Below are 13,735 nucleotides of genomic sequence, written 5' to 3'. Positions count from 1 at the left end.
AGACGTGGCACATTTTTCTGACACACTACAGAGATCAGACTCGGTGAAGAGGAGACTAAAAACAGGGATTAGTTAGGGCTGAGTTAGGAGTTAGTGGAGAGTGTGTGTGTGTTCGCAGACTCTGATGGGGAGAGTGTGTGTGTGTTTGCAGACTTTGATGGAGAGAGTGTGTGTGCAGACTCTGATGGAGAGTGTGTGTCTGCAGACTCTGATGGAGAGTGTGTGTGTGTGTGTGTGTGTGTGTGTGTGTGTGTGTGTGTGTGTGTGTGTGTGTGTGTGTGTGTGTGTGTGTGTGTGTGTGTGTGTGTGTGTGTGTGTGTGTGTGTGCAGACTCTGATGGAGAGTGTGTGTGTTTGCAGACTCTGATGGAGAGTGTGTGTGTGTTTGCAGACTCTGATGGAGAGTGTGTGTGTGCAGACTCTGATGGAGATTGTGTGTGTTTGCAGACTCTGATGGAGAGTGTGTGTCTGCAGACTCTGATGGAGAGTGTGTGTGTGCAGACTCTGATGGAGAGTGTGTGTGTCTGCAGACTCTGATGGAGAGTGTGTGTCTGCAGACTCTGATGGAGAGTGTGTGTGTGCAGACTCTGATGGAGAGTGTGTGTGTTTGCAGACTCTGATGGAGAGTGTGTGTGTTTGCAGACTCTGATGGAGAGTGTGTGTCTGCAGACTCTGATGGAGAGTGTGTGTGTGTCTGCAGACTCTGATGGAGAGTGTGTGTTTGCAGACTCTGATGGAGAGTGTGTGTGTCTGCAGACTCTGATGGAGAGTGTGTGTGTTTGCAGACTCTGATGGAGAGTGTGTGTGTTTGCAGACTCTGATGGAGAGTGTGTGTGTGCAGACTCTGATGGAGAGTGTGTGTCTGCAGACTCTGATGGAGAGTGTGTGTTTGCAGACTCTGATGGAGAGTGTGTGTCTGCAGACTCTGATGGAGAGTGTGTGTTTGCAGACTCTGATGGAGAGTGTGTGTCTGCAGACTCTGATGGAGAGTGTGTGTGTCTGCAGACTCTGATGGAGAGTGTGTGTGTGCAGACTCTGATGGAGATTGTGTGTGTTTGCAGACTCTGATGGAGAGTGTGTGTGTGTGCAGACTCTGATGGAGAGTGTGTGTCTGCAGACTCTGATGGAGAGTGTGTGTGTTTGCAGACTCTGATGGAGAGTGTGTGTTTGCAGACTCTGATGGAGAGTGTGTGTTTGCAGACTCTGATGGAGAGTGTGTGTTTGCAGACTCTGATGGAGAGTGTGTGTTTGCAGACTCTGATGGAGAGTGTGTGTCTGCAGACTCTGATGGAGAGTGTGTGTGTTTGCAAACACACTCCATCAGAGAAATTAGGGCTGCAGAATATATCAGAATATCGCAACGGCTTGCAATAACTGGGGTCATGAACAAAAGACAAAGAGAAATTCACTCATTGCTCTAGGCTGAATAATTTTTGTAACTTTATTAAGAATCAGTTTTACATTTTGATTATTCAGTTTCTGTTGTTAAATAAACCTAATGTAGGCGTACCTGGAGGTTCATTCAAACTCGAGCAACATCTGCCTTCTGAATGATTGTGTTCGGTCTCGTCTGACGTCTTTGCTCTTCTCCAGCAGGTCTTCCTTTTGCTTTTGCATCTGAGAGTGTGTTTACATTTGCAGACCTGGCAAACACTTCAGGAGAATTTGCTTTTGGCAAAAAAGGTGAGTTCTGTTTACATCTTAAATCTTTCTGACTGATTCATTAGATTTTATTTTCCATAATAAAGAGTGCAGTCAAATTCACAATTCTTTCTGTTGAGTTGTCTAACAGGGCTGAGCTTCGATCAGTGCGATGCTTACATTTTTCTTGTGCTCACTGATTCCTGTATTTTCATTGTATTCGTAATTTTGGAAAAATATTGGGTAGAGAAACCAAATGAATATGAATCAAATTAGTTGGCTTAATTCATATGGCAAATAGATATTTCCTTCAGCTCTTTTCATGCTTAATTAAGCCTGTTCAAATATATTGTAGGAGCTTCTGTTACTGTCACTGTTCATTCTATTGCTGAATCATATATTATCACTGTGAAATATCACAATTCTCTTTTCCAATTTTGATACTATAGCAAAAACTACAAGCCTAATTAATGTACATTTAAAACTTTATAAAATAAAGTAATCAGTCAATAATAAAATAAGGACAAATAATCCAATTACAAGCAAGTACAAATAAATACAATAGAACAAAGATACAAATGAAAGAAACAGTGTTTTTCAGGTTCTCTTTCGGTCTACTCGCTCCATCTCACTATGGGAAACCTCTTGTGGTCATCCATGAAGCCCTGTACAGTCAGGCCTATCAGGCCGGAAAATAGCATCATACGGTTACACTTCATTTTAAGGAGACGTAGTTACATTGTACTTACTTTACTACATTAAAGTCTACATTTTACCGTCCAGCGGATAACCGGTTTGGCATTGACTACATGTACTTAATATAGAGTTAGGGTTTGGTTTTACTTTTATTACTGGAGTAAGTGCATGTAGTAACGTGTAACTACGTCACCTTAAAAAAGAGTTACCCTTCCATTCACTCGCGGCATCCAAGCTACGGGCCCTTTTCAGTACGCTTAGTGTTTAGTGGCAAGATTAAACTGTCCGAAAGACAAGTTACCACTTGTCATAGGGCGTCAGGCCGGATAAAACATTAAGCATAGTGAACTGCTTTACCAAGAAAATAAAGAAATATAAAAAATAAAGAAATATCAACTTACCAGTTAACCCTCTGGGGTCTGAGCTGTTTTCTGGGCCCTGGAGGTGTTCTGACATGCTCTGACATTTGTGTTTTTTTCTGTTACTAGTGACATTGTCATGGCTAAAGTCTTATTACACTGTATTCAGCACAAACTCTGCTACAATAATATATCAGCAGCATGTATGTAAAAGTTTGTAGTTTTGAGATAATGACATTTATGCGTGGTTTGTGAAAATACAAAAAAAAATTCTCACTGAAATAAGGCCATGAAACCCATACTGATTATTTCTTCACAAGACTTTTGAAAATTGTATGATGTAAAAAAAGAGCACATTGAAAACAATGATCCAAAGACAGAGACCTTTGTGCCATTCCTAAAAACATTGTACATACCTTTCATTTCCAAGGTGTTTGATTTTCACTTTACCATGTTCATGTACAGAGACTCATGTGAATGTTGAAGTCAGCAGGACTCAGTTGCATCTGGTCCCTGAAAGAAAAAAAAAAAAAGAAAAAACTGTGAACATACTGATATCAAGAGAAACTATAGGGCTGCACGATTTTGGGAATAGATTTTAGATTTTTCTGGTTAAAATTTCTTTTTAAAATTCACAGAATACACACACACACACACACACACACACACACACACACACACACGTTTCCAACAATATATAATGAACACCAGGTTTGTTGTGCCTTGTAGGCATAGGCTACGCAGTGCTGCATAAAATAATAATAACAATAAATTAAATCTTCCAAAAGATTTCAAGAACAACTACGCTAGAGAAAAATATATTGATTATCATATGTTACTTCAAATGTTTCCATTCGTTATGATGATATGAAATGAGATAATAGTAAAAACATAAAGCCTAATGTTTGGTGCATTTTTCCTTTCAAACGCAATCACTCTCCAAAATATGATACATTCAAACGCACAGCGCGCTCCAAAATATGATACATTCAAACCCACAGCGCGCTCCAAAATATTAAACATTATGGTTATACATATCTATGTTTGAGCAGATATCCACAAACAGTATTTAACAGTAAACACGGGTCTAAATAGTATAATATTCACCATATATCTAGCAACAGTTCAACTGCAATGTGAAGTTTATGCAACAATACCATAAACTAATAAGTAAGAATTTCTTACCTTACATCTTTCTTGTCTTCAAATCGCGTTCTTCTTCTTCTGGGGGTAAATCCAATGTAAGCTCAGACGTGTCTTCCAAACTCGACGAAAAGCAGAGACTTGTGAAGTGTTTTGGTGTTTTGTGTTTGAGGTAACGAGGGCGTTCGCGTTCCATGTGGACGATTTGCATGTGAATCTCTTTTGCGCGAGTGGGTGTGTCGAATTAAAAAGTAATTAGCAAGCGTTTGAGATACTGGACATCCTGTTGGTTTTATACAAATTACTTAAACAGAGAATATTTGTTTTCAGTTTGAATCCGATCATTTAAAAGTACACACTTAAATGTGTATAAAGGTATATGGCTCATAAATGTGTGACAAGTATTCGCTGAGTTTTGTTTCAGTTTATAGACGTGCTCAAGAAAAAAAAGTTCACCGCGACGGAGAGGCAGAACGCACACCCTGTTTATTTTCTTTATTTTACAAAAGCACAATGTTTTGATTTGATTGTAAGTGGACACATACAAAAGTAGAAATATCACAGAATCTTTTTTTATATTTCTTTTTTCTGTATAACCATAAATGACGGAGTAATTTAAGTTTATTGTAATACAATGTGAAGAAAATTCAGCAAAACGCGGGGGCGCGTTTGCCGACCTCAGAGGGTTAAACATGGCTTCTTCTATGAAGTTAAACAAGTCAAGCGCACCTTCTCGCACTTGCCCTGGGGGAGCTGGACTCTTTCAAGATGGAAATCGAGCCATTCCCTGAGGTCCCTTAGACGAACGGCAGACAGCAGCAAAGTGTGCGACTGCATGAGGCTTGCCGTCCAGCGGCTAACTGTTTAGGTATTGTGCCGTCCAGCGGATAACCGGTTAGGCATTGTGCCGTCCAGCGGATAACCGGTTAGGCATTGTGCCGTCCATCGGATAACCGGTTAGGCATTGCGCCATCCAACGGATAGCCGGTTAGGCATTGTGCCGTCGAGTGGATAACCGGTTAGGCATTGTGCCATCCAACGGATAACCGGTTAGGTATTGTGCAATCCAACGGATAACCGGTTAGGCATTGTGCCGTCCATCGGATAACCGGTTAGGCATTGTGCCGTCCAACGGATAACCGGTTAGGCATTGCGCCATCCAACGCATAACCGGTTAGGCATTGCGCCATCCAACGGATAACCGGTTAGGCATTGCGCCATCCAACGGATAACCGGTTAGGCATTGCGCCATCCAACGGATAACCGGTTAGGCATTGCGCCATCCAACGCATAACCGGTTAGGCATTGTGCCGTCGAGTGGATAACCGGTTAGGCATTGTGCCATCCAACAGATAACCGGTTAGGTATTGTGCCGTCGAGCGGATAACCAGTTAGGCATTGACTTGCCGTCCAGCGGATAACCGGTTTGGCATTGACTGGCCATCAAGCGGATAACCGGTCAGGCATTGTGCCGTCTAGTGTATAACCGGTTAGGCATTGTGCTGTCGAGTTGATAACCAGTTAGGCAGTGGTTGACCGTTGAGTTGATAACCGGTTAGGCATTGTGCCGTCCAGTTGATAACCGGTTAGGCAGTGACTGACCGTTGAGCGGATAACCGGTTAGTCATTGACTAGCCGTCGTGCGGATAACCGGTTAGGCATTGTGCCGTCAGCTCAATGTCTCAGCCGAATGTCTCAGCTCAATGTGTCAAACGAATGTCTCAGACGAATGTCTCAGCCCAACGTCTCAGCTCAACGTCTCAGCTCAATGTCTCAGCCCAGTGTCTCAGCCCAGTGTCTCAGCCCAGTGTCTCAGCCCAACGTCTCAGCCCAACGTCTCTCAGCCCAACGTCTCAGCTCAACGTCTCAGCCCAATGTCTCCGCTCAACGTCTCTACTTAACGTCTCAGCCCAACGTGTCTCAGCCCAACGTGTCTCAACCCAATGTCTCAGCCCAATGTCTCAGCCCAACGTCTCAGCCCAACGTCTCAGCCCAACGACTCAGCCCAATGTCTCTCAGCCCAACGTCTCAGCCCAATGTCTCCGCTCAACGTCTCCGCTTAACGTCTCAGCCCAACGTGTCTCAGCCCAATGTCTCAGCCCAACGTCTCAGCCCAACGTCTCAGCCCAACGACTCAGCTCAACGTCTCCACTCAATGTCTCCGCTTAACGTCTCAGCCCAACGTCTCAACCCAACGTCTCAGCCCAACGTCTCAGCCCAACATCTCAGCCCAACGTCTCAGCCCAATGTCTCAGCCCAACGTCTCAGCCCAACGTCTCCGCTTAACATCTCAGCCCAATGTCTCAGCCCAACGTCTCCGCTTAACATCTCAGCCCAACGTCTCAGCCCAACGTCTCAGCTCAACGTCTCAGCCCAACGTCTCAGCCCAACGTCTCAGCCCAACGTCTCAGCCGTCTCTCAACCCAACGTCTCAGCCCAACGTCTCAGCCCAACGTCTCAGCCCAACGTCTCCGCTCAATGTCTCCGCTTAACGTCTCAGCCCAACGTGTCTCAGCCCAATGTGTCTCAGCCCAACGTCTCAGCTCAATGTCTCAGCCCAATGTCTCAGCCCAATGTCTCAGCTCAATGTCTCACCCCAATGTCTCAGCCCAATGTATCAGCCAAATGTCTCAGCTCTATGTCTCAGCTCAATGTCTCAGCCCAATGTCTCAGCCCAAAGTCTCAGCCCAATGTCTCAGCCCAATGTCTCAGCTCAATGTCTCACCCCAATGTCTCAGCCCAATGTCTCAGCCCAATGTCTCAACCCAACGTCTCAGCTCAACGTCTCAGCTCAACGTCTCAGCCCGACGTCTCCGCTTAACGTCTCATCCCAATGTCTCAGCCCAATGTCTCACCCCAATGTCTCACCCCAATGTCTCACCCCAATGTCTCAGCCCAATGTCTCAGCCCAATGTCTCACCCCAATGTCTCAGCCCAACGTCTCGGCCCAATGTCTCAGCCCAACGTCTCGGCCCAATGTCTCGGCCCAATGTCTCAACCCAATGTCTCAGCCCAATGTCTCAACCCAATGTCTCAGCTGGGAATTCCTGATGGAAGGGGTTATAATGGGAGTGATTTCAGACAGCAAGGTGGTCACCACAGACAGGTCCTCACAGGGTTGGGGAGTGATAATGGTTTGCGCGTCTGTGCTGCTGCACTCTCAGTCTACTCCTCGTGTTTCGCTTATCAGCTCACACACAGCAGCTATGTAGGCATATTTTAATTTGTTTAATATTCTACTAAATAGACACATTTACTTTTTAGACATCCTTGTCTCCATTATGCTGTCTGTTTACTCTGTTGTCAGTTTGACACAAACACTGTACACACTCTGCGAGGTATTGGTTTTATGTATCGAAGCATTGTAATGAGTGCGAGCACACGAGCGCAGTATTGGGCCCAATACGATACTGGTATCGAATCATTTTTGTATTTAATAATAGTGGATTTCTCCAAAGGCTGTATTTTCTGATTGTCGTCCTAGCCCTAGTATCTAATTGTGCTGGACACTAAAAGCATTTTGTGTTTTTATAAGCCACTCATATGTGTTTGTTAGGGGTGGAGCCGAACCCGAATACGGTATTCGGAAAGACACAAATAATTAGTTTTTTACGAATACTTATTTCGAACAAATACTTCAAAATTGTATTCGGGAACAAGAAAAACTTTATTTCAAAAAGCTGCGTTTCCTGACCGGCGGTGCTGCTGATGTGGTGGCTGTAAATCCACTTGTTGATAAGAAAGGAGGAAAGAGCCACATATGGAAATATTTTGGATTAGGCTAATGTCACGTTGTCATACGTTGTTCACATAGCGCGTTTTTTGCGCGTGCAGATTTCAAATGAGCGGCGCGGTTGCATAGCAACGACAGACGCAACGAGAGAGCAAGCGCTTGTGGAAAGGAGAAAGCGGTGCGAACTGCGCTCTCCATGATGACGAGGAAGTATCAGCAAAGAATTTATTGATTTCTAGCCCTTGCATTAGCTTTATATTTATGGAGATGAGAAGTGAAATAAAAAGCCGTCATTATGTTATTAATATCAGTCCGTCAGAAAAGCAGTTATGTTTTTTTTTTTCAATGACATTTGTTGTTACATGTTCATTGCTGGATTTAAGGAAAAACATCCACCAATATTGCATATCCATAATTATTATAATGGATATAATTAAAGAATACTTACACTATAACATAAATTAGAAGTGTAACGCAAAAAAACTGGATTTTTACACCTATTTAGAATTTTACTCGAATACAAATACAAATACTTTTCCCCCCTCAACAAATACAAATACAGATACAAATACCGGCTGCTTTGCACATCCCTAGTGTTTGTACACACTGCTGCTGTCAGTATAGCTTTTGGCAGTGTAATGTTTTTAGTGTTTTCACATGCTCATGTTTATTTCTGTAGATCCTAATTTTGTGTGGTCAAACACCGGTGCCACGGTCTTCGGTAGTGCACCAGTGCGAAATGAAGGAGGGGAAGCACACAATGGAGGAGAAGAGGAGGGCAGTGATGACGAATCTCCCCGTAATGAGGAGATCCACTTTGAGCCGATCGTGTCCTTGCCAGAGGTGAGTGTGTGTGAGGTGAATCCAGGGCCGCACGATTAACCGGAAGTAAACCTGAAATCACAGAGTTTTATATGTGCAGTGTGTTTGCTGAAGCGCAGCACTGAGATCAGAGCGGATCCATCAGTTTGCAGTGAATCTGCTCCATCTCAGCAAGCACTGGGAGTTTGAGTCATTCATAACCTGCATCTTTCCACACTTGAAGCATTTACAAACCTGTTGTCCAACAAATGAGAACATTTAATGAAATGTTTTACTCACTTCACTTCATAACGTCAGTCGAGTGTTTGAATAACTTACATTTGTGGTGTAACGTGGCTTCATATCTTAGATTGAGACAGAATGATATTATTTTTATTGTATTCTAAAGGCTATTTTAATTAGCATTACATTATAAATGTACTTTAAATTCCCAAGATGGCTTGAACACAGATGAACCATATATTGTCACAATCGTGTTTGTTTTCATGTTTCGTCAGTCAATAGATCTCTGTCTGCATTTTATTCTGCTACGCTGGATGCCTTTGCCCATGTAAGAGATTATTTAGATGTATTGGACTTTTAGCACGAGGGACCCATATGGCTAAAGGTACAAATGAAACAGGTTTTACATTACATGTGTGTACTCTCTAATGCTCACAACACACTATTCTGGGCAAACAAAAAATAGGAAAAATAATACTTTTCTCTAACGAAATTTAGTGAACATGTCGTTTTTTTGTTTTAGTTTTTTGTTTTTTCAGTGGATGCATAAGATTTATTGACAGCAAAATAAGAAATAACCATCACAGATTTTATCATAATAATTTAATATTTTATTATAAAACCTTAGACCTTTGCTTGTTAACAGGTCCATAGAAAGCCTTAAAAAAACTTGAATTTTTAAATTTGTCAAATTTAAGGCCATTAAAAGTCCTTGCCAGAGGTGAGTGTGTGTGAGGTGAATCCAGGGCCGCACGATTAACAGGAATTAAACCTTAAATCACAGAGTTTTATATGTGCAGTGTGTTTGCTGAAGCGCAGCACTGAGATCAGAGCGGATCCATCAGTTTGCAGTGAATCTGCTCCATCTCAGCAAGCGCTGGGAGTTTGAGTCACTCATAACCGGCATCTTTCCACACTTGAAGCATTTACAAACCAAATGTTATAAGAAAAGTCTTTATTATAATTTCAAGAGGTCTTATGCAAAATTGTTTAATGTTATTGCTTATTAAACATCAATGAAGGAGAAGAGGCTATGGTTTAATATGGCTATGATTTACTTAAATGTGAGCGCTGAAAATGCAAAAACATGATGCTGTTGCGCCTTCTACTGGCCCAGGCTTTCACTGTTATATGATTGTATTCAGAAAGTTTTGATGGCATTTTTGCCCATTTTATCTCCGTATAATGTGTAAATCGTGTTAAGAATCGGGGCGCTGTTTAGATTACAGATCTACCCGGGGTAACCAGTGTATTTCTGCTGTCCCATCTACACAATCCAATAGAGTGAGTTTTCACTCAGCACGTCTGCACATCTAAACATCTGAAGCATACATTTTAAAATTAATATAAATATAATTTATAATTTTGTCTCATCCCTTTTCTTAAAGGTTTAACATTTATAAAACGTTGTTTTTGTCAGAGCCTGTGTTTAAGCTTGTAACAACGGTAACGGTTACATTTAGAGGTTATGCTTCTCCTCGCCATTAGGGGGCACTAGCCTCCCTCTTAGATGGGTATTTATACAGGTAGCTGACTTGACGTGTTGACATGACTCCTGCAGGTGGAGGTGAAGTCTGGCGAGGAGGATGAGGAGATCCTGTTCAAAGAAAGAACCAAACTCTACCGCTGGGACCGCGAGCTCAACCAGTGGAAGGAGCGCGGCGTGGGAGACATCAAGATCCTCTTCCACCCCCTCAAGAAGTGTTACCGTGTGCTGATGAGACGCGAGCAGGTGCTGAAGGTCTGTGCTAACCACACCATCAGCCAGAGCATCGAGCTCAAGCCCATGAACACCTCGGCCAACGCGCTGGTGTGGACCGCCACCGACTACTCAGGTACAGCCCTCGCACCGCATCCGCTGGAAACTAGGGCTGGAAAAATGGCGGAAAAGCTAAATTCGAATTTCTTTCTTAAATATTGGCAAAATTCAAATGATATTCAAATTCTTTAGGCAATACTTAATGTTACAGGGAAAAAGTACTGTATTGTATCCAATGCCCACAAGAGGGCGCAAGCGAGCGCAATAAGCAACTTTTGGAAATGAAATTACTGTAAAAAAAATTATTTTACTTTTTAAAGTGCATTAACTTTTGAAAAAATTTTTCTTGAATAAAATATAATTTCCTTAATGTGCATGCAAGGAAAATTAGGTTACAGTAGTGCATAAAACTGTTTGTGCATCAGTTACTAGAGAAAACACACTTTCAACACACAGCGTAATGAACTACATGAACACACATTAGCAAACTTTCATTCAGAAACACTTCACTTCTACTCACTACATCTACATATAGTTAATCAAAAACACCAGATGCTCAACTTGATCTGAGCGAGTGCTGAGCGCTTTCTGTTGGCAATGCTTCCAGCTGATGAACACACACACTCAGCTCTGACCGATGTGTAAGTGTGTCGTTGCACGATTTTTGCCTCCAACTGAGTGGGTTGTCGTCAGCAGGAAGCCTTTTCCCGCCATATTTCAAATTAACAACGCAGCCTCACCGCGCTGTGTACTGGATAAGCTTACAAACACACATTTTTCACATTAGAATGTGCAGGATTTTTTTTTAATTCGATGAATAAAAAATAAAAAAATAATAATTTTGACAGCCCTAGTGGAAACTGTGCTGGGCAGTGTTGTTCACATGTGTGTGTTCCCACAAACAGAGGAAGACGGAAAGGTGGAGCAGTTTGCGGCCAAGTTCAAGACTCCAGAGCTGTCCGAGTCCTTCAGACGAGCGTTCGTCGACTGCCAGAGCCACATGTCACGGGCCGACAGCGCTCAGGTGTCCGTGGCCGAGGCGCATTCACGAGACTCCAACCCTGTGGTGTTCTTCAACATGGCTGTCGATGGCGAGCCAGCTGGGAGAATCGTCATGGAGCTGTTCGCTCACATCGTTTCCAAAACGGCGGAGAACTTCCGGGCTCTCTGCACGGGCGAGAAGGGCTTCGGTTTCCAGAGCTCCGTCTTCCACAGGATCATCACTGACTTCATGTGTCAGGTGAGGCCGCACCATCTAAAAACACAGCATGTCTCCTTAAAAAATCATAACATTTAAGGCCTTAAATATGTTCTCACTAAATGTAAAAGAAAAGTCATAGTTATCGCTTTAAGAGGTCTTAAATTTGGGGACTAAAAAACAGTAATCATGATGCTCTGTTTACCGGGGTAACCGCTGTATTTCTGCTGTTTCATAAGCGCCATCTACTGTCAGAGAGCGAGTCTGCATTATCATTCATTCACTTATTTCAGGGTTTCTCAAACTCGGTCCTGGAGGGCCACTGTCCTGCACAGTTTAGCTCCAACACTGATCAAACACACCTGAGCAAGCTAATCAATGTCTTCAGGATCACTAGAAACTCACAGCTAGGTGTGTTTGATCAGGGTTGGAGCTAAACTGTGCAGGACAGTGGCCCTCCAGGACCGAGTTTGAGAAACCCTGACTTATATGAACTGTGACGGTTGAAATTGTGGGTTTTACTGTTATTTTATTGTTTAAGATGTTTCATAAAAAAAAAAAATTCTCTCAAATTCTTAAAAAAGCCTTCAATTTGGTTTGAAATGGGACCTATTATGTCACTTTTTACAAGATGTAATATAAGACTCAGGTGTCCCCAGTATGTGTCTGTGAAGCTCTAAATACCCCACAGATCATTTGGGGGAAAACACATGCAATAATAAATGCAAATGAGCTGCTGCTCCCCGCCCCCTTTCCAGAAGAGGGCGGAGCCTGTACAGTTTGTGCTTCGGATACTCAATAACAAAACTGGAGAATCTCACAGTAGCCAAAATGTCTGAAACTTGTCAGTAGCGATGTTCAGACTTACATGTTCGAACCGGGGTCACTGATGGAGAGAATTTATGTACTGTAGTTGTTGTGGAGTTAACTTAAATTCCACATATGGATTAGCATGTTCTGTCATGATCATCTGGAAATTGTTGTACAGGTGCTCATGTGGGAACTGTAGTGGGATGTTATATGGAGAATATAACTAAATGAGTGGGTGGATTTTCCCATTATAGGCTGGTTTTTAACGCACAAAGGTAAATTAAAGGTGAATTATCGTCTGTTGTCTCTCAGGGTGGCGACATCACCAGCGGGGACGGGACGGGAGGACGGTCCATCTACGGAGGGAAGTTTGAGGACGAGAACTTCGAGGTGAGGCACACGGGCCCGGGACTGCTGTCCATGGCCAACCGCGGCAGAGACACCAACAGCTCGCAGTTCTTCATCACACTCAAGAAAGCAGAACACCTGGACTTCAAGCACGTGGCTTTCGGCTTCGTCAAAGAAGGCATGGATGTGGTGAAGAGAATAGCAGAGCTGGGCAGTAAAGACGGCAAACCCACTAAAGCCATCACTGTCTCAGACTGTGGACAGTTGTAAATTTTTCTACTTTTGGCAAACTTCTGTTCATGTTAGACATTGTTCCTTGAACTTTTGTGTAAATGTGTGAGAGATCTTGTACATGCAGTGGTTTTATCTTTGTCCTGTTTGTATTAGACTGCATTAGTTGACAATAAAATGTATGCTTTGCAAAAAAGAAGTTACTTTTATTATGAAAACTTGTTTACCCCAGAGTTACCTCCATGTGGATTGAGTTTACCCCAGAGTTACCTCCATGTGGATTGAGTTTACCCCAGAGTTACCTCGCTGTGGATTGAGTTTACCCCAGAGTTACCTCGCTGTGGATTGAGTTTACCCCAGAGTTACCTCCATGTGGATTGAGGTCAGGGACTTTCTCAAGGTTGGCTTAGCTTGCATTTCACTAGTTATACAGTGTCATTATTGATGATAAAACATTGAATACAACTACAGGAGAAATAGAGCAGCTTGGCTTCACTTTATCCAGAAGAGTTTCACTGTTTCAAGAAAACTGGTAACCAGTATTTAATATACCGCTGTATAACCAGCAGAAGTCAGGAGTCATTATTTGTTCAGCAAATCCACTCATTTTTTTTCTTTACTTCATAGGAAAGACCTACATGAAACTGACCAAAAATGTATTGATTAAATATCAAAGCATACTGAATTTCAAAGTACACTATAATTTTTTGGTTCACAATTGTGAATTTAAATAAGCGAGGACATCATGAATCCATCTTCCATAAGATAAGCCTA

General features: G+C 42.7%; 1 protein-coding gene across 1 annotated transcript in view; it reads left to right on the top strand.

The window, feature by feature from the left end:
* LOC309502198 (E3 SUMO-protein ligase RanBP2-like) overlaps positions 1–13,160 on the top strand; it is a 103,732-nt gene extending 90,572 nt beyond the window's left edge. The window contains 5 exon segments of the mRNA XM_082174476.1: positions 1,593–1,682; positions 8,251–8,414; positions 10,177–10,450; positions 11,280–11,614; positions 12,695–13,160. Coding sequence (XP_082030602.1) covers positions 1,593–1,682; positions 8,251–8,414; positions 10,177–10,450; positions 11,280–11,614; positions 12,695–13,000 — 1,169 coding nt within the window. The 3' untranslated portion in view covers positions 13,001–13,160.
* Positions 13,161–13,735: the final 575 nt, after the last annotated feature.

Source organism: Leuciscus leuciscus (assembly GCF_965113295.1).
Source record: "Leuciscus leuciscus genome assembly, chromosome: 7".
NCBI lineage: Eukaryota > Metazoa > Chordata > Actinopteri > Cypriniformes > Leuciscidae > Leuciscus > Leuciscus leuciscus.
Note: the sequence above shows the minus strand (reverse complement) of the source record. Positions and strands in the feature narration are given on the sequence as shown.